This window comes from Guyanagaster necrorhizus (genome assembly GCF_019112545.1).
Source record: "Guyanagaster necrorhizus MCA 3950 unplaced genomic scaffold BT62scaffold_39, whole genome shotgun sequence".
NCBI classification, from domain to species: domain Eukaryota; kingdom Fungi; phylum Basidiomycota; class Agaricomycetes; order Agaricales; family Physalacriaceae; genus Guyanagaster; species Guyanagaster necrorhizus.
This window is the reverse complement of record NW_025064918.1, coordinates 36,319-54,742: the sequence shown is the minus strand read 5'-3', so window position 1 is coordinate 54,742 and position 18,424 is coordinate 36,319. Positions and strand designations below refer to the sequence as shown.

General features: G+C 43.1%; 2 protein-coding genes across 2 annotated transcripts; both read left to right on the top strand.

Annotated features, from left to right (window-relative positions):
* Positions 1–400: 400 nt before the first annotated feature.
* On the top strand, positions 401–2,876 carry BT62DRAFT_489066 (uncharacterized protein). Its single transcript, XM_043181144.1, has 6 exons — positions 401–573; positions 626–747; positions 803–853; positions 903–1,098; positions 1,150–1,293; positions 1,354–2,876. Exons 2-6 carry the CDS (start codon positions 727–729, stop codon positions 2,595–2,597), a joined length of 1,656 nt encoding a protein of 551 aa, XP_043034794.1. The 5' UTR covers positions 401–573; positions 626–726; the 3' UTR covers positions 2,598–2,876.
* Positions 2,877–2,936: 60 nt separating this feature from the next.
* On the top strand, positions 2,937–5,885 carry BT62DRAFT_955983 (uncharacterized protein). Its single transcript, XM_043188358.1, has 9 exons — positions 2,937–3,041; positions 3,095–3,123; positions 3,178–3,328; positions 3,381–3,511; positions 3,573–3,775; positions 3,838–3,888; positions 3,956–4,151; positions 4,203–4,337; positions 4,388–5,885. The coding sequence occupies exons 1-9, from the start codon at positions 3,025–3,027 to the stop codon at positions 5,719–5,721; spliced, it is 2,247 nt and encodes a 748-aa protein (XP_043034793.1). The 5' UTR covers positions 2,937–3,024; the 3' UTR covers positions 5,722–5,885.
* Positions 5,886–18,424: the final 12,539 nt, after the last annotated feature.

Here is an 18,424-nt window from a genome sequence, read left to right as displayed (position 1 = left end):
AATTTTTGCCGAACACGGCAGCCCGTGAAGGAATTCTCTCGCAGGTAGCTCACGTGCACAGTGCTTCGGGTTGACCGCGTGTTGCCGATCCATCCTCTTCAGTATCGGACGATCAGTCACCATGGTGGAAGACATATCGTGAGTCCATCCGCCGAAGTATTTGTACCGTTTCTTACACGACATAGTTTTGAACCGCGCTTTATAAAAGGTTGGTCTTCCTAAATGTACAGGCAGTCATGGTTTCTAGAACTGCTACAGATATCGAAGTACACGACCTTGGACCTTCGACAAAGGTTTTGAGACTGACCCTGAAAGTCGTCGTTGGCGGCGTTGTCCGGTCTTATCCTACGATCAGCGTTAGCCCCGATGCTACCCCGAGGTGGTTGGTCAATCTTAGCTTGTGAGTCTGTACATTAAGAGGAGCGATGCCATCATATTAATCCTACACCAGGGACAATATAGACACGTCAACGGAGGTTAAGCTGATACTTTATAGGCGTCACCCGTTTTGGCTCGAGGTGTTAGGGTCTACTGAGAAGACGATTTCAGACTTTTTCGAAGAAGAGAACGATTGTGAGTTCGTTTTCAACACGATCATTATGTGACTGACTCTTCTGATCTTCAGATAAAACCTTTCCAATTTTCCACGATAGCTCCACATCACCGACTATAGCATCCTTCAGGATATCCTACTCTGACGACATCCGCGTAGTCTCGGTTAAAACCATGATGAAAGATCTTCGAGAGGTACGTACGATGAATGACCGGTGACTTTGTATTGCTGAGAGCTGACATTAACCAGGTCGATTTTGTCGCCGACATCGCCTGGTGTTTCTTGTCAAAGGGAATCGACGTAAGTCATTCCTCGTGAAGAGCATTCGGAGTGTTCTAAGTCGATGCAGATATTGAGGAAGAACAAGGAGTCGAACAAAGTCGTCGTCGATCTCTATAAAGCCATGTTTTCTGCGTATGTTTCAGCGAGCCGTGCGGAAGAGAAAGAGAATGCCGAAGTCATACGTTCTTGTCGTCAAGCCCTCATCAGGCAAACAATTGAATGCACCCTTTTCATCGAGGGCTACGCGAGGAAAATTACTGTGGGTGCGTATAATAAAACTGTTATCTGAACTTTTAATGTAATTATCTCTTTAGAGCATCCCTTGAGTGCTCAGCTTTTGGACAAGGCAGTGAAATTTCGAGAAGGATTCATGGCCATGGATAATCTGTTCCAATCTACCATTACAAAGGAAGTTGAGGTCGTCACCCTGGGCGTGCAAGTGCCGATTAACCGACTAGGTATGTGATTTGGCTGATCCTAGAAGCGGATCATTCATTTACATGGTTTACATGGTTCAGTCATGCGGGGGCAGCTTGATCATCTTCGAGTATTCCCTCAGCTCGGTCCCAAGTCGACATGCTTGCGAGGGACGCGTGGGCAGACCATCAATGCTCTCATGTCTTGGATTGCAGAGTGCAGCGGCGGCGTCTTATGGGTTAATGGCGTATCTGGGTCAGGAAAGAGTTCGCTGATGGGTACCTTGCGTGAGCTTGCTATTAATGCGAGCGGGCGGAAGCGCCTTGGTGCCTTCATTCGCTACGATCGCATGGAATCTCCAGACTCGTCGAAACTGATTACCACCATTGCTTACTTACTTGGCATGTCTGATAACCGCATCGGTATGGCCATTTCGCTAGTTGCCCACGGCAGCCCATCCCTCGCGTCTTCCGAGAAGGAGCGGTTCGAACTGCTGATCGAGCAGCCGTTGCGGAGTGTACCGGTCTTGGCTGATGAAGGGCCACTGGTTGTTATCATCGATGGATTGGATGAATGTAACCCGTCAGACGAACTGCTCGCTGTTCTCGCAAATGGATTTGGATCAAGACTTCCTTTCATGCGAATGGTCATTGCGAGCCGTCCTCTAGAAAGCATAGTCTGGGCATTTTCCCACTCCGGTATAACACCGATCACATTGGACACGTCGTCGGAGGCGACTCGTCGTGACATTCGATATTACATCGATCATCAGCTCTCTTCCATATTCGCTGATCAGGAAGCGCGCCATGCACCGGATACCTTGCAGAGGATGTGCGAAGCGCTGATTGCAGTTGAAGGGCTTAGTAAACGGGCAAACGGCTCTTTCGTCTGGGCAGTAACTGCGTGCAGATTCATACGCGAATTTCCAACTATAACTAGACTTCAAACGCTCCTGGGTCTGGAAATCCTCACCGATTGTACAGATTCCATCGCGAATCTCTACAAAGCTATACTGTCTTTGATTGTGGCAGAAGCTGATGAAGACAAGGACGTCATCAGGCGCTGTATCTGCACAGTGTTAGGCGCCATCATGATTCCGAGAAGATCTGAAGGGATGACTGCTGAAATTCTTGACGATCTCGTACTTGTGCCCGGTGACCCGCCAGCATACCTTATCCTGGCGGATCTGGGTGCTGTCGTTCAAGTGTCGTTGGATGGCTTTGCCAGGTTTTTCGATATGTCTTTTTATGACTTCCTACGGGACCGGGACCGATGTGGTGAAGAATGGTATATCGACGTGGAGGAGCGGAAAAAGGTCTTTGATGAACGTTTGTCCTGTTATTAGGGTTAACTACCACATGAAGCATATACTCCTGCTCTTTGGTGCGTGCATGTGACCAATAAACCTGTTCCATCTCTCTGATGTCGCCGGTATTGTGCGTTCATTGGATAAAGGAGTTTTTTGAATGCGGTTAGTTAGTAGTTACTCTCGTTGATTCTTGTTGCGCAGACAGTTGATATATCTATTGGGCCAGAAATGGCATAGACGCTTAGGTCAAGGTAGCTGCGATAGGACAATAAACGAAGACCTCTCGGTCACCGGTCATATCAAAGATCTTATGATATCACTTAGCCGGAATCAGCGTGGTCAGTGTTCTGCCATCACTTCTATTTATGTCATCAAGAGTGTGTTCAACTCGGACGGTCACCGCATGTTGGGAAGGTGGGAAGTCTTGTTGCCCCAGGACGACAACCATTGAATATCGAATCTCATGCCTTACGACGAGAGGTGTTCTTTCTACCTTTTTTTCAATCGACATTTCCGTATCTAATGCTAGTCAGTGACAGTGACAAGTTTCATGTCATCGAAGGCGCGTCCCTAATTATAGTGGATATCTATTTCGCTCATTGTCTCTCATAAACAGATGTGGAACTGCAATGGATCTTGTTCACGGATGTTACCCGCGTTTACTTGATGCTCACAACCAGTGATAAATTCGTCTATAAGACCGACACTGTTAGATGTCTCTCCCCCCCTTCGGAGTCAAAAGCAAGCTGGTCCCCCAGGATGCCGCTGTACGTGGAGGTGAAAAACAGGAGTACTCGTCTGATATCGTTTCATGTGCAGAGGTCCACTCAGTCCATCGACAATGGTTGTCTTGAAGCTCTACACTCCTCGTAAATTTCCGCTGCTGTTCCATAGGCTTCTTGGTAGCGCAGAGATACCAATTACCGAGATATTCGATGAGAACAGAGACGGTATGTTCGTGATCAATGAATCTGATATCCGGGCGCAAACGTTGACACCACATGTTTGTAGATGAACCGCTCTTGCTCTTCGGTCCGACCTCAGTGCGCCCAATGCCGACAGTGTCGCTAAAAATAGCTTACTCGTCGGATCAAGAAAAGGTCGCGAAGTTTGTTGTTAAAGACTTTAAGAGGCCCAAAGAGCGTGTTAGTAGACATAGCGCTCTTCTTAATGGTGTGGGGGCTGTCAAAAGGATGATAGACATACTAACGGAGGTGCGTGCAAAAGACTTTAATAAAATTATGATATCACTAAAATCCATCCCTCCGGAAACTAGGCTCACCCTGCCGCAAAGGTGGCTTGGAGTATCATTTCTATGGGGATTGATGTCAGTTTCGTTCTGTGATGATCTGGTGTCGTAATATTCCTTCTGTGAAGGCTAATATATTTCGTAGATATTGAGATATCAGATTGATATGGACCAGCTCGTTGTCGATCTCCATGCGATTATGCTACAGGCTTATGAACAGGCCAGTAACAATGAAGTCCTGCTCCATATCAACAATCTCCGCCCAATCTACAATGCGCTCTTTGAGCAGACAATTCAATGCGCTAAGTTCATTGAGAGCTATGCCAAGAAAAGTTTCACAGGTATATCTGGGTCTCCTTCTCTCTACTTGTTTGACCCTATACATTATCCAGGGCGGATAATCAATAGAAATCTATCAGGCGACATCAAAAGAATACAGCAGAAATTCGACGACCTTATCAAGAAACTCCATCTAGAAATCTCAAAGGAAGCCTTCGTAGCCGAATTGGCTGGACATAAACATCAGCGTAGGTGATGCTTAATATTGCTTGGAATTAGAAACTGATGACAACTTCAGAAATCAAGACAACTCTTCGCATGTTGCGACCGCCTATGGCCATAAAACTTGGTCCGAAGTCGACATGCTTACAAGGCACGCGTCTACGAGTCATCGACGAAGTAATGACTTGGATCGAGAGATGTGATGGGGGCACACTCTGGTGCAAAGGCATGGCTGGAACGGGCAAGAGTTCCCTTATGGGTACCTTATACGAGCAGCTTGTGATCCGCTCTGGAAGTCGCAGCCGCCTCGGTGCCTTCATTCGCTGTGATCGAAAAGAATTCTCAAATTCATCCAAACTCATAACTACCATCGCATACTCGCTTTGTATGTTTGATGATGATGTCGCAAGCGCTATTTCCCATGCTGTTCAAAGGTTCCGTTGGGTTTCAGAGGCGGTCCCATCATCGTCTATACGAGATCAGTTCCGAGTCCTTCTTCAGGAGCCATTGATATCTGTCCCCAATTTGTCGAAGGAGCATCCCGTGGTGGTTATCATAGATGCCTTGGATGAATGTTCGGAGATTTCGAGAGATATGCTTGGAATCCTAGCGGAGGGCTTTGGGTCCATGCTGCCCTTTATGCGGCTCATTGTATCGAGCCGGCCTATCGAAAGCATCACTCGAGTATTTCAGACACAAAAGACTATGACCCTGATTACTTTGGACACCTCGTCAGAGGACGTGATTCGAGATATACGGCTATACGTTGACGTCCAACTTAACGTTATATACAAGGATCAGCTGCTTAACAACGATGCTGGGGCATTCCAGAACGTATGCGAATCACAAAGTGCTGTGGAAAAGCTTAGTGAAAGAGCGAACGGCTTGTTTATCTGGGCTGTCACTGTTTGCAGTTTCCTGGCTGAATTTCCCTGTGAATCTCGACTTCGAGAACTCTTGAACGCCAAAACCTCCCAGATCGCATTTGATACCTTAACAGCTTTGTATCGGACAACTCTTCGCGTCATGGTTTCAGGTAAACTTGAGAAGGATAAGGACATCAGATGTTGCATTCGTGGTGTGCTAGGGGCTCTTATAGTTGTGCCTGGTCAAGTCACCATTCGGATGCTGGACGATTTGGTTTTCTTGCCCGGAGATCCTTCGGCAGAGGTGGTGTTAGCAAAGTTGAGGAGTGTTGTACATGTTTCACCCCAGGGGCAGCTTCAGGTTATTCATCAGTCTCTCTACGATTTTCTAACAGACCAGACACAGTGCGGAGAAGAGTGGCATATTGATGTGGAGGAGCAGAGAAGAAAGCTTTTGCAGGCAATCAAGAACTTGCCAAATACCTCGCAAGGACGAAAAAAGTATGTGCGGCTTCGTCGCGAACTATCACGTGGGACTATTTAAGATGATGCTTGAAGGATGGATACCAGATTTCAGGCAGACAGTTGGCCCATTGCCTAAACCGACTATCATCAGACATATGAGAAGGACTATGTCTACAATAGAATCACTACATTTTCTTGCATCATCTGCTGTGCTCTTTGCTTATTCAAATATGAAACATGCACATGGGTGCATCAAAGCATGAGCTTTCACACTCCTTGATAAGAGCATGTGTAAGGTCTGCTGCATACATGAATATTGGACCATATGATCATCACCACTTAGGTTTCAAGAAAATAAGAAACTCACAGGTATGTCAGAAGGTGATATTGCCTAATAATTTGAGATAGAATAATCCATCAAAGTAAATCTCATTCATGCTCTGCAGAGAGAACATAAATATATCCACATTTTTCTCATCTAAATTCACAAGTAAATGAGATATGTATACTTGCCATCCAAGTACTATGAAGTCACAGACTCAGGGTTGATCTTCTGCTCTTCCACAATGTGATATTCTTCTGTTCAGAAATATCCTGAAATCATCTAGAAAACAAAGTCAAGATGCAAAAATTTATTGAGATCACAAAAATTTGTGTGTTTTTTCAGTGGTATATGGTATATGGAGTGGAAAAAGGTTGCTGACCAATCTCAGCACTAAAAAAATCTAACAAGGTAATCAACTCACCTGGAATTGATCTCCATCTGATTCCCTTAGTGCTAAGAATGATCTGAAGTCAGTACTAGTTTCTAGAGCAGTACACCATACCATACACAGTATATGGCTATAAAGCCATGATCACAGATGGTCACAGAACTACCTATATATCATGCCATATGCTGAGTTTGAGAGTCTTGTCAGTGTTGGTATGGGTACTTTACAGCTGTCTACTAATGTGAGGTTAGAGATGTCTAAAATTCAAAGAAAAGAGTGTTGCCCTAAACATAGATGAGAAATTGATAGATCATAAAAAGTAGCCAAACTGCAAAGGAATGAAAGTGATAAAAGTACCCATGGTTATTTTGCATGATAAATTTCCTCTGAAACAGGCTCCAGATAAGATTAAGAGTCAGTAAAAATGTTAGCCATATTATGATATTGTATGGCCATCTGTCAGAGCTCTTGATGGTGATAGAACAACTGTATACTGTACCATACAAATGGTCATTAGAGTGTGATTGGATTTGGTCCATCTTTTGCAAATTAATTGACTGAAAACTGTAGCACAGTCTTACTAGTTTCTCTTCTGCCATTAGATCCACATACTTTATGCATCTGTATGGAGATTAATTGATGAAGTCCCTGAGCCAAGAAAACAGACATAAGGATTTGGATATTCAGTTGTGACTTTATAGTGTTAGTACTGCCTACACCCTGAAAAAGGCAGCTGACAGGATCTAGAGTCTGATGCTTTGGTTGTGAAGACAAACAGAGACTGGCTGTGATGAGAAAGAACAGATAGAGGCGTGTATACTCTATTTAGAAAGAGATGACCACAATAAAGATGAAGAAAAATAGTGATGCTCAAGAATTGATGGCTTTCTGAGCTTCTGAGCTCACTCTTTTACTACCACCTACTTGCACCTTTATGTCTGAGAAACCAACTCTTAGATAATATATATCTCAGTCTAGAGCTTATAGCACAATTGACTCTATTCTTGTACCTAGATAATATATATCTACAAGAATAATAAGTATATGTAAATGCAAAGAAATAGAGAGATATGTACCTCAGTCTGAGGCTTATAGCATAATTGACTGAGATAGCTCTAGATATATATGAGGTATTTATACTACTGCAACTGAGTGGCATTTGCCACCTTATGGACAATGTAATTTCTATGAGCAAGGTAAATCATTTGTCCTTAGTGTATCTGACACCCATTGTCTCAAGAACAATAGGATGCCAACACTCCTCCTCAACTTCTACTCCCACAACCCCATATACCCTCTCAGGCATATGAAGCTTATGGTATCCAGAGCTTTGGTAAAGTAATTGGCAATATTGTGCTTGGTATTAACATAGCTGAGTCTGACTTTTTTGTTTTCAACATGTTCAGAAATAAAATGGTATTTGATATTGATGTGCTTGACTCTTGAATGGAGAGACAGTGTAAGGATAGCAAACTTCCTGATGCAAGAAAGATGTATCTGCTCTTGCAAGTTCTTTTATAACCACAAGGAGGAAACCCAGCTTGTTCAGAGTGTTAAGCCTAAATTCCATGTGACCAATAACACATGATAAACTAACAGGACCTTGCACTTCAGGTTAGACTGTTAGAGTTCACTGATGCATTGTTGGCATTGTGTGATCAAGGCAGTTGCAAGTCACTTGAGAGTAGATGGTGAAGAAGAAACTTTAGCTCAAAGCTGAGGCTACTACAGCAAGAGCTACACTACTTATATACTAAATCCTTATCATTCTAAGTATAATCTACCTACAAAAGAGTATTGTCTGTTGTTGTGCTGTTACTGCTGTTACTGCTGCACAAGACAAAAGGGTATTGTTCTGCTGTTACTGCTGCACCAATAAGAAAAGGTGGTGCTCTGCTATTATGCTGCTGTGAGGCTTCACAGCAGGCACAGTAGAATTGGGGCGAGGCTGCTGACTAAGCCTTCCCACGATCCTAGGTGCCAGTCTAGGTGCCCTGACTAAGCAGAAATAGGGGTCAATCCTGAATAAATCAAGGAAAAAGAAAAGAAAATAGGAAAAATCATAACATAGAGCAGATCTGATAGAATCTGCCTAGAACAAGAGCTCATTGGTAGAATAAGCTCTAGCATCCACTTTGAGAGCAGATAGGCAGAACATGAGCAGGATATAGAGAAAGCAGGGGAGAAATTCAAGAATTGCTCCAAGCTGTCTGCTTGTGGCTTCTACTTGTTGGAGACTAGCAGAATCCTATTCCTTAGCTTTATACCATAAAAATTGGTCTCCTTTCTATCTATAAGGTTCTCCTTTAAATACTGAGAGCCCAGAGGCCTGTTCTCTTATCAGCTATAGCTTTTATGAGCACCTAGACCATCATTTTTGATCTCATCTGACTCATACCAGCATGGTACTACCAGTCTGCTCTGCAGGTCCACTTTCTGTGATCAAATCAGCTACACCTTCCATATTCAGTGCCTTCTTGAATAGCTTTATAAGGCTATCCATGGTCAATGATCAATCCACCCCTGGTCAGATGAAGTATCCATCTGTGTACATGCTCTAGCTGATAAACATCTGCCTCTGAATGCAGATGTACCATTAAACATTATGCACTAGACATAAAGAAGGGGTGGACAGTGGACAGCTGTCTGTCACTGCTCATAGATTATTGATCACACAGTGGATCCCTGAGCAGATTGTATAGATGTTCCATTGCTTGAGCAGAGGTGGGGGAGCAGTTTTCATTTTAAAAGTGAGATACTTACTGCTCAGCTCTCTTGATGCTGTGGTGGATCTAGAGCCAGAAAAACCAAAATTTGGTGCCTATGAAACCATGGTGTGGTGCAATAGATCTTCTGAGAGACTTATGGCACTATTGTTGTCACAATTTATTATGGTGGTCTGGTCATATTCAAGTCTCAAACATTTTAACAACACTCAAATTCAGATAGCTTCTTTTGTAGTCTCACATGCAGCCATGTATTCTGCTTCACATGAAGACAGGGCTACAGTCTACTGTCACTTAGTATTCTATGACATCAGTTCTGATCCAAGAGAGAAGCAGTAGCTGTTATGCACATGCTGCCAGCCTCTGTGTCACCATGAATTCAACTATGCTACCCACTGGACTCTGGCCACTTTCCATTATCTACTAATTTTATTTCACCATTATCATTTCATATCTGTATTTCACATTGTAATATCTAGACCCTAAACTTGGTAGCAAATATTGACACCAGAACCCAACAGAACCTGACTCAAAATTAGCTACTATTAGTATATAAAGCCATGTATATCATCATAACTACTCAGTTCAAATATCAACTTGGATAAGCCATCTACACTTTGCACTCACTTCAACTCCTCCCTACCTTGTCTGTCATATTCTGCTCCAAAGGATACTCCTGTTTGCTTCTCTGACAGAACTCCATTCTGTCCATCCAGATCCTTAGGCTCTGACTCAAGGGTGACATTGCCAATAGCTTCATTGATGCCCATGCACTCCACTGGTCTCCATGTGTGCATGCAAGCTCACTTGATTGGCATGTTCTTAACAGTATATTTGAACTGAAACCCTTGAGTTGAAAATTTTTATCATGTCCACCACATTTATCCAACCCACAGAAACTGATCCTGAACAAACCCAGCCTATCCATCCAAACATGTTTTCCATGGAAGACATTCCAGCCTCTGCCTCAAAGGAATAACCAGGCCTTTTTGGATCAGCCTCCAGTGGAGGACAACCTTCCCATAGAGAAACCTACAATCACTCTAGCTTCACTGCCTGCCAATCTAATTATGATGATTCCCCTAACTCTTTTGATGCCACCAGCATCTCAACCAATGGGGCCTGATGGGCCAGCCTGATATATGGTGCCCAAACCAACCCTCCAATAGACTCCTTATCCCTGAGCAACTTGCATGGGAATTCAGACAGCCCAGACTCAGAGGGCAGAGGTGAAGACACTCCTACTCATACTCCCATCCAATGGGAACCAGATGGTAATCCACCAAACCCTTTTCCAGGAGGACCAGGAAGACCAGGTGGTTCCAATAGCCTAGGCTGCTCTGACAGCCCCACAGGAAGCAACAATCCAAACCAGCAGAACATGTTCCTAGAATTCATGAACCTATTATGAGGAGTCTCTGCTTCCCTCAACAACCCTAAACCTGCCACTATCCATACCAAAGTCAAGAAACCAGAACCATTTGATGGCTCTGAATCTCACAAACTGAAGGCTTTCATTGTCTCTCTTCAGTTGAACTTCAACAACAGATCTACTGCATTTGCAACAGATGCTAACAAGGTTAACTATGTCATTTCATTCCTGGCTGACACTGTGCTTAACTGGTTCAAACCAGACATTCTTAATGCCAATCCACAGAATCTACCAGCCTGGCAATTCTCCTATGCAGCTTTCTTAGATGAGCTTCATAGCAACTTCAGCCCTTTTAATGCTATCAGAGATGCCAAAGATGCATTAAAACACCTTTGGATGTGCAATGGAGATTGGATCATGAAGTATATGGTCCAATTCAACCAGTACACCTCACAAATTGGGTATGGAGATAACTCCCTCTGCCATGCCTTTTACCATGGCCTCTGCACCCATATCAAGAATGACATGGCACACTATGGGAAGCCAAACAACCTTCATGATATGTGCTTCCTTGCCCAAGAACTGGATGCTCACTACTGGATCCAGAAGACCAAAATTGCCTGTGAAAACCAGGACAATAAATCCTCCAACCAATCCCCCAACCCCAAATCCAAGGGGTCCAACACTTCTTCCTCAGACTCCAGCTCCACACTGAAATCTACCATCCCTAAGCCCTATGCTGACAAGCTAAGCAAAGATGGCCATCTTACTCAGAAAGAAAAAGACTGCTAGCACCAAAACAACCTGTGCATGTTCTGTGGAGCCAAACACAAGACTAAGGACTGCAACAAGCAGAAGGCAGCAGCCTCTGCCAAGAGTCATGCAGCTGAATTCAACACTGCTCCTGTGGAGCCAGCTCCTATGGAGTTGAAAAACTAGGAAGCAACCCTGTTCCCTCTATGTGAGTTCAGGGTTGCATTGACTCTATTTGCACACCAGAGATCATCACCCTCAATGCAACATCCCTTTTCAATCACTCCTTCCACATTCTCCTTTCAGCAGAATTACTGACTACTATGGAATCTGACAGTTCCCAAACTTGTATCATTCTGTGCTTTCTTGCCCTTATTGATTCTGGTTCTAGCCACTGCTTTGTTGACACTAAGTATGTAGCTGCCAATGAAATCCTCATTAAAACCATCCCTAGCATGCAACTTTGATTGTTTGATAGCTCTATCAGGAGCTGTATATCCCAAATCACAACCATCCCCATTCATTTCCCATCCAGAGACATCTTCCCCATCAACTTCTATGTCACTCCTCTGGATTTATCTTGCAATCTTGTCCTAGGATACAACTGGCTCTCCTGCTACAATCCACTGATTGACTGGACTGAGAACAATATCACTTTCTGCTCAAGCTACCAGGATCTCACTCCAACTAATTCCATGGCCTCCATGGCATCCCAGGGACTTCCATACCCACAGGACAACAGTCCACCCCTCTCCAAGCCTTCCAGCTCAATTTCAGGACTTCCATGTCCACTGGACTCCATCAGTCAAACTTCTGGAGCTTCACTCCATCCCAAATCCACCTCAGATAGCTGGCAGACTCCATTCCTGTATGAACCCATCTATTCCTATCCTCCCTCAGAGTCTTTTACTACAAAAGCACACCCAAAGATCTCCATCATATCTGCTGCCACATTTGTCCAAGCCAGTATAGAAGAAGGTGTTCAGCAGTTCACACTGCAGCCTTCCTTGCCTAATATTGGAGCCAAAGCTGCATTCATGAAACTGGCAGATCTTTCATCAGTGCCAGTAGAGTATCATGATTTTGCAGATGTCTTCAGCAATACCCTCTCTGAAAAGCTACCCAAACACAGGCCATACAACCTCAAAATCAATCTTGAGGAAGAAACATCTCCACTGCTTAGACCCATTTATTCTCTCTCAGAACCTGAACTCAAGGTCCTATAAGAGTTTATTGATGATAATCTGTGCAATGGGTTTATTACTCTGTCCTGCTCTCTGCATGGAGCTCTGGTCCTATTTGTCAAGAAGAAGACTGGTGAACTCCAACTCTGTGTTGACTACTGCAGCCTAAACAAAATCTCCAAGAAGGATCACTACCCTCTCTCTCTCATTTCTGACCTCCTTGACTCTGCCTGCTCTGTGCACATCTACACTAAGCTTGACCTTCAACATGCCTACTATCTCATTCACATAGCTAAAGAAGATGAATGGAAAACAGCCTTCCAGACCTGTTACAGCTCCTTGGAATGGCATGCCATGCCTTTTGGCCTCACAAATGCTCCAGCAGTATTCCAATGATTTGTGAATGATATATTCTCTGACATGCTCAACATATCAGTAGTAGTCTATCTTAATGACATCCTCATATATTCTGACAACCCAAAAGATCACCAGAAACATGTTCATGAGGTCCTATGCAGGCTTAGAGCTAATGGACTTTACTGCAAAGGTTTCAAATGCAAATTCAACCAGGACTCTGTTAAAGAGGATTTGTGTATGTGCAATGTGAAAATGGGTACAGCAGAGCATTATCCACTGCCCATACTCACACTAACACACACACAAAACTCTTAGTTCATGGGGGAATTATAATGCAATAAAAGTAGTAATCAACAAATATAATTGTCCTCTTCAATGAGATCACAGTGTGTGAACAGTAATAGCATACTTACAACAGTCCAAGGTCTCTCTAAGTCTCAAAGCTTTTGTTTTATCAAAACAAGAGGTGACAACAGGTGTTGCTGGGCCTCAAGGCAAAGGGGTGCTGCAGCTCAATACAATATATTGAAACACTCCCACAAAACCCTCAAAAGATTCTAAGCACAGCTCTGATTACCTCAAAATCCCTAGCATGCACAATACACAACTCAAAGCTTTGTGCTCTAAGCAAAAACCAATCACAAACATGTTCACCAGTGCTAAAGAGCACAGATCTCTGTTCACAAGTTTCCAAACCGATTGTAGATCCACAGGATTCAAACCTATGCAATCCAGAGACACAAAACACAATAAAACACTATCTGACAGACCAAAGGGTTTGAACCTCTGCCACCTGTAGCACTGTGCATCACAAATACCTCAAAAACTCAAGATGATGCCCTTCAGACACCATTCTCTTATTCTCAGGTTAGAGTGCAATCCAAAACCTCTTATCAAATTAGGCTCAAGTCCTTCATGAGCTTCAATGCCTTGCTTAGTTCTCACAGCTCTCTCTAAGATGTTCAATAATATGTTTATTCTCTTGCTCAAAGTTACAAACACAAACCCAGAGCTAGAGTGCAAGGCTTTCTGTGCCCAATACACCACAACTGTGGAGGTTGGAAACTTGTATTCTACTCATACAATGCAGTATTTAAATACTCTACTATGGTACTTACTAATACAATCCCACTATGGTATCTTCAAAGCATGGGACTCCATGCTGGATCTTGCAGGTAGTATTTGCATGCATATCACAGTTGCTGTGCTTATTTACTTCCAGGCCAGGACTGCACAATGTCTCCTCACTAGCTGACCTTGGCTCGCTGGCCTAGCCAGGTCTGCTTGCTTTCTTATTTCCCTGGTGACACATTCCTGACAGTGGTAAACTGTTCCAGATCTCTGGGGTTATCTCCCATGTCTGGAGTCAGCCACAATAGTTATGTTCTCTTTTCCAGTATCTCAACATTCCCTCTGGCTCACAAATTGTACCATTTCTGGCCTGACATGCACTAATTAACTTACCTAATATGATATATATCATACCTCAGTATGATGTGGAGTCCCTTGCTGTGCTAAGCATGCTAAGGCACTGTAAGTATGCATGCAAGTATCTGAGCAGTACATGTGCTATTTATCTCTGAGGGTAGTATTTCTCAATCTATTCCTTTGTTGCCATCATTTTATTTCTCCATTCAGCACCCAGTTAATCAGATACCTTTCTTTGGGTCTCAGCTCTCTGTTCTAAAGCATGTTCTATCAGTGAATCATTGATCTGTGTGATCAGGATTGCTGATCATATTTCAATCATATTCTTTTTATTTTTAGCATGCCCTCTTGTAATAGTATTGGCACATTTAGAGCCAAGTGCTAGGATCTCACATGCAGTCTAATCCCTCTGTTATTTGTCTGCTACTAGGTCATGCACTCTGCTCCTTGTTACTTCAGTTTAGCCTTATGATGGCTAGGTTTCTGTGTGCTCTTACTCTATTCTCAGTTACATACTTACTGGACTGAAATGCAGTCCATGTATTCTCAATTTCTGCAATTTTACATGCCTGAACATGGAGAGGGCATGTCACACTGACCAGTACAAGATTATCAGAAGCTTAATGAGATGATAATCAAGAATTGCTATCTGCTCCCCTTAATCTCAGAATTGATGGACAAACTATGAGGGGCCAGATACTATACCAAGCTTGATGTTTGGTGGGAGTATAACAATGTCTGAATCAAGGAAGGGGATGAATGGAAGGCCACTTTCCAGACCAACCAGAGGCTATTTGAACCCATAGTCATGTTCTTCAGATTAACCAACTCTCCTGCAACTTTCCAGTGGATGATGAATAACATATTCAAGAATCTCATCGCCACTGGAAAGGTCACCATCTATTTGGATGACATCCTAATCATGTCCAAAACAAAGGAGAAACATCAGCAGCTAGTCTGCCATGTACTTGCACTAATGAGGAAACACAAGTTGTTCCTCAAAGCAAAAAAATGCGAATTTAAGGTGCTCAAAACCAAATACTTTGGAGTCATCATCAGTGAGGAAAGTATTCAGATGGACTCAGTTAAAGTAGCAGGAGTAACAGAGTGACTCAAACCAGCTAAGAAGAAGAAACTACAATCGTTTCTTGGATTCATCAACTTCTACTGCTGGTTCATCAAAGACTACAGCAAGATCATTTGGCTGATGACACAACTAACTGGCAACTCTCTCTGGGTATGAAGATTGTCACAACAAACAGCCTTCAACAATCTGAAGTGATGACTAGCTGAGGACATCATATTAGCCATCTCAGATCAGGACAGCAGATTCTGTGTGGAAGCAGACTCCAGCAAGGGGGCAATCAGTGTTATACTGTCATAGGAGCAAGGTGGGAAATGGTGGCCAGTGGCTTTCCTTTCCAAAGCCTTAACAGTCACCAAGTGCAACTATGAGATATATGACAAGGAGCTGCTGGTGATCATGGTCACCCTTGAGGAATGGCAATACTACCTCATTGGGGCAGTTCAGACATTTGAGATCTGGACTGATCACCAGAACCTCTGATACTTCTGGCAGCCCCAGAAGCTTAACTGCTGACAAGCTTGCTGGGTCATGGAATTGAGCCAATATTCATATATGTTACATCACAAGGTAGGGATAGCCAACAAGAAGGCAGACCTCTTTAGCAGGAGATTGGATCATAACCAGGGAGAGCATGACAATAAAGGAGTAACATTATTATGGCCAGAACATTTCTGCACTATGATAATGCCAATGGAAGAAGAGATCCATGAGCAGATCAAGAGTGCAATCTGTGACACCAGTAAATGGGACCAGCACATGGCCCTGTCCCTGAATCATGAATAAGAGATGATGAAGGAGGACAGAATGATCTATTATGATGGGCAGATCTATATCCCCAGGAATCAAACACTGTGTGGAGAAATCATCACCATATGCCATGATTATGCAACTCAGAGATATCTGAGAATCACTAAGACCAGGAAACTTGTATTGCACAAATACTGGTGGCCAAAAATGGAGCAAGACATCAAACACTATATCAAGGGCTGTGAAACCTGCCAGCAGGAAAAAGCCACCACACAAGCCAGGGCCATACCACTCCATCCCAATGAGATCCTTCAAATGCCTTGGACACATATTTCAGTCAACATGATAACTGGACTCTCCAAATGCAATGGCTATAATGCCATAATCATCATAGTAGATCACTTCTTGAAGACAATCATTCCAATCACCTGTTCCACAGAACTTACATTAGAGGGATGGGCAAAAATCTTGCACAATGAAGTCTATGCCAAGTATGGCATGCCCCAGATGGTCATCTTGGACCAGGGACCACAATTTGTCTCTAAGTTCCTAGATGACCTTTATAGACTTCTCAATATCAAACAAAATGCCTCCACTGCCTACCACCCACAGACAGATAGACAAACAGAGCAGGTGAATCAGGAGGTCAAAAAGTACCTATGACTCTTTATCAACTACAGACAAGATGACTAGGTTGAATGGCTTGTGCTCACTGTGTTCTAATACAACAATTGCATGCATTCAGCCACAGGAAAAACCTCATTCTTTGTCAACTATGGATGACATCCAAATGTTGCACTAGCAACCTGATCCCATACCTCCACTTCCACATCTGCCAACTTTGCCACCACCATGGTGAACATCCATAAAGAGACACATGCTGCCCTCAAAAAGGCAGCTGCAACCATGAAAAAACACTATGACAAACACTGACACCCAGCCCACACCTATAATATCAATGATAAGGTCTGGCTAGACACATCTAACCTTCATCTCCTATGACCCAAACAGAAGTTAGCTGACAAGTGGGCAGGCCCCTTCTCCATTCAAGCAAAGATAGGGACTGCCACCTATAGACTGCATCTGCCAGAATATTGGAAGGTTCATAATGTCTTCAATGAGATGTTATTGCACTCCTATATCATGCCCACATTCCTGAACCAGAAACAACCATCACTGCTGCCACCAGACCTGATTGACAATGAGGAACATTATAAAATCAACCAGATCTTAAATCACAAACTATATAAAATCAAAGCAAAAGGCAGGGAAATAACCACAACAGTGGACTATCTGGTCAGCTGGAAAGGCTATGGACCAGAATCTAACCAGTGAGTGAATGAGAAATGAATGAATGCTGCAGATGCCATATATGACTATGAATTATCTCTAAATTAAACCATCAGAATGATGGTCTTAAAGAGGGGGTAATGTTACAATTTTTCCTCTTTGACTCCTCTTTAATCTCTATCCATGCTTAGTCAGAGCACTTAGATCAGTGCTTGAGACTGTGGGACAAGGCTTAGTCATCACAACAGCCAAGTCAGTCATTGTCTTTCAATGCAACAGCATTGCCTGACAATGCACAACAAACCTTTTGTGTATAGTAGTGATGCCTAAGAACAATGGGCACAAAGAACTCAGAAACATACAATAGGAAGTAGTATAATTAGACTTGAGATATACAGTATTTAAGATAGCTTGCTCTCACTGGTAATCCTCAGCTTCAAGCTAAAGTTTATCTTCATACCATTTCATCCTTGAGCCAATTCTAAGGCCTTGATGCATAATGACTAATATTCACAATAAGTGAACTCTGATATTCCACTCAAAGTGCAAAGTGATGTCAGTTTATCATGTGTTTATAGTCATGTGCAACTTGGATCTAACAAAACCTCTGCACACAAGTTTTCAAACAAATTGTAAACCCACAGGATTTGAACCTATGTGATTCAGAGACACAAAAACACAGAAAAACACCATCCACAGATCCAAAGAGTTTAAACCTTTGCCAACCTGCAGAAATAACTGCAAAGCAAGCATTAATCAAGCCAAAGGGATCAAACCTCTACTGCCTGTAGTGCCTCACATCACAAATACCTCAAAAACTCAAAATAGTGCTCTTCAGACACTGCTCTCTTATTCTCAGATTAGAGCACAATTCTAAACCTCTTATCAAATTGGACTAGAGTCCCTCATAAGCCTTTGTGCCTCATATGATACTCAGATCTCTCTTAATAATCTCAATAAGTGGTCTATTCTCTTGCCCAATATTACAAACTCAAACTCAGAGCTAGAGCACAAGGTCTTCATGCTCAATACACTGCAACTGTGGGGGTCAGAAACTTGTCTATTACTTTTACAGTGCGATATTTAAATAGACTACTACTGTACTTACTAAGAGAAATCTAATAT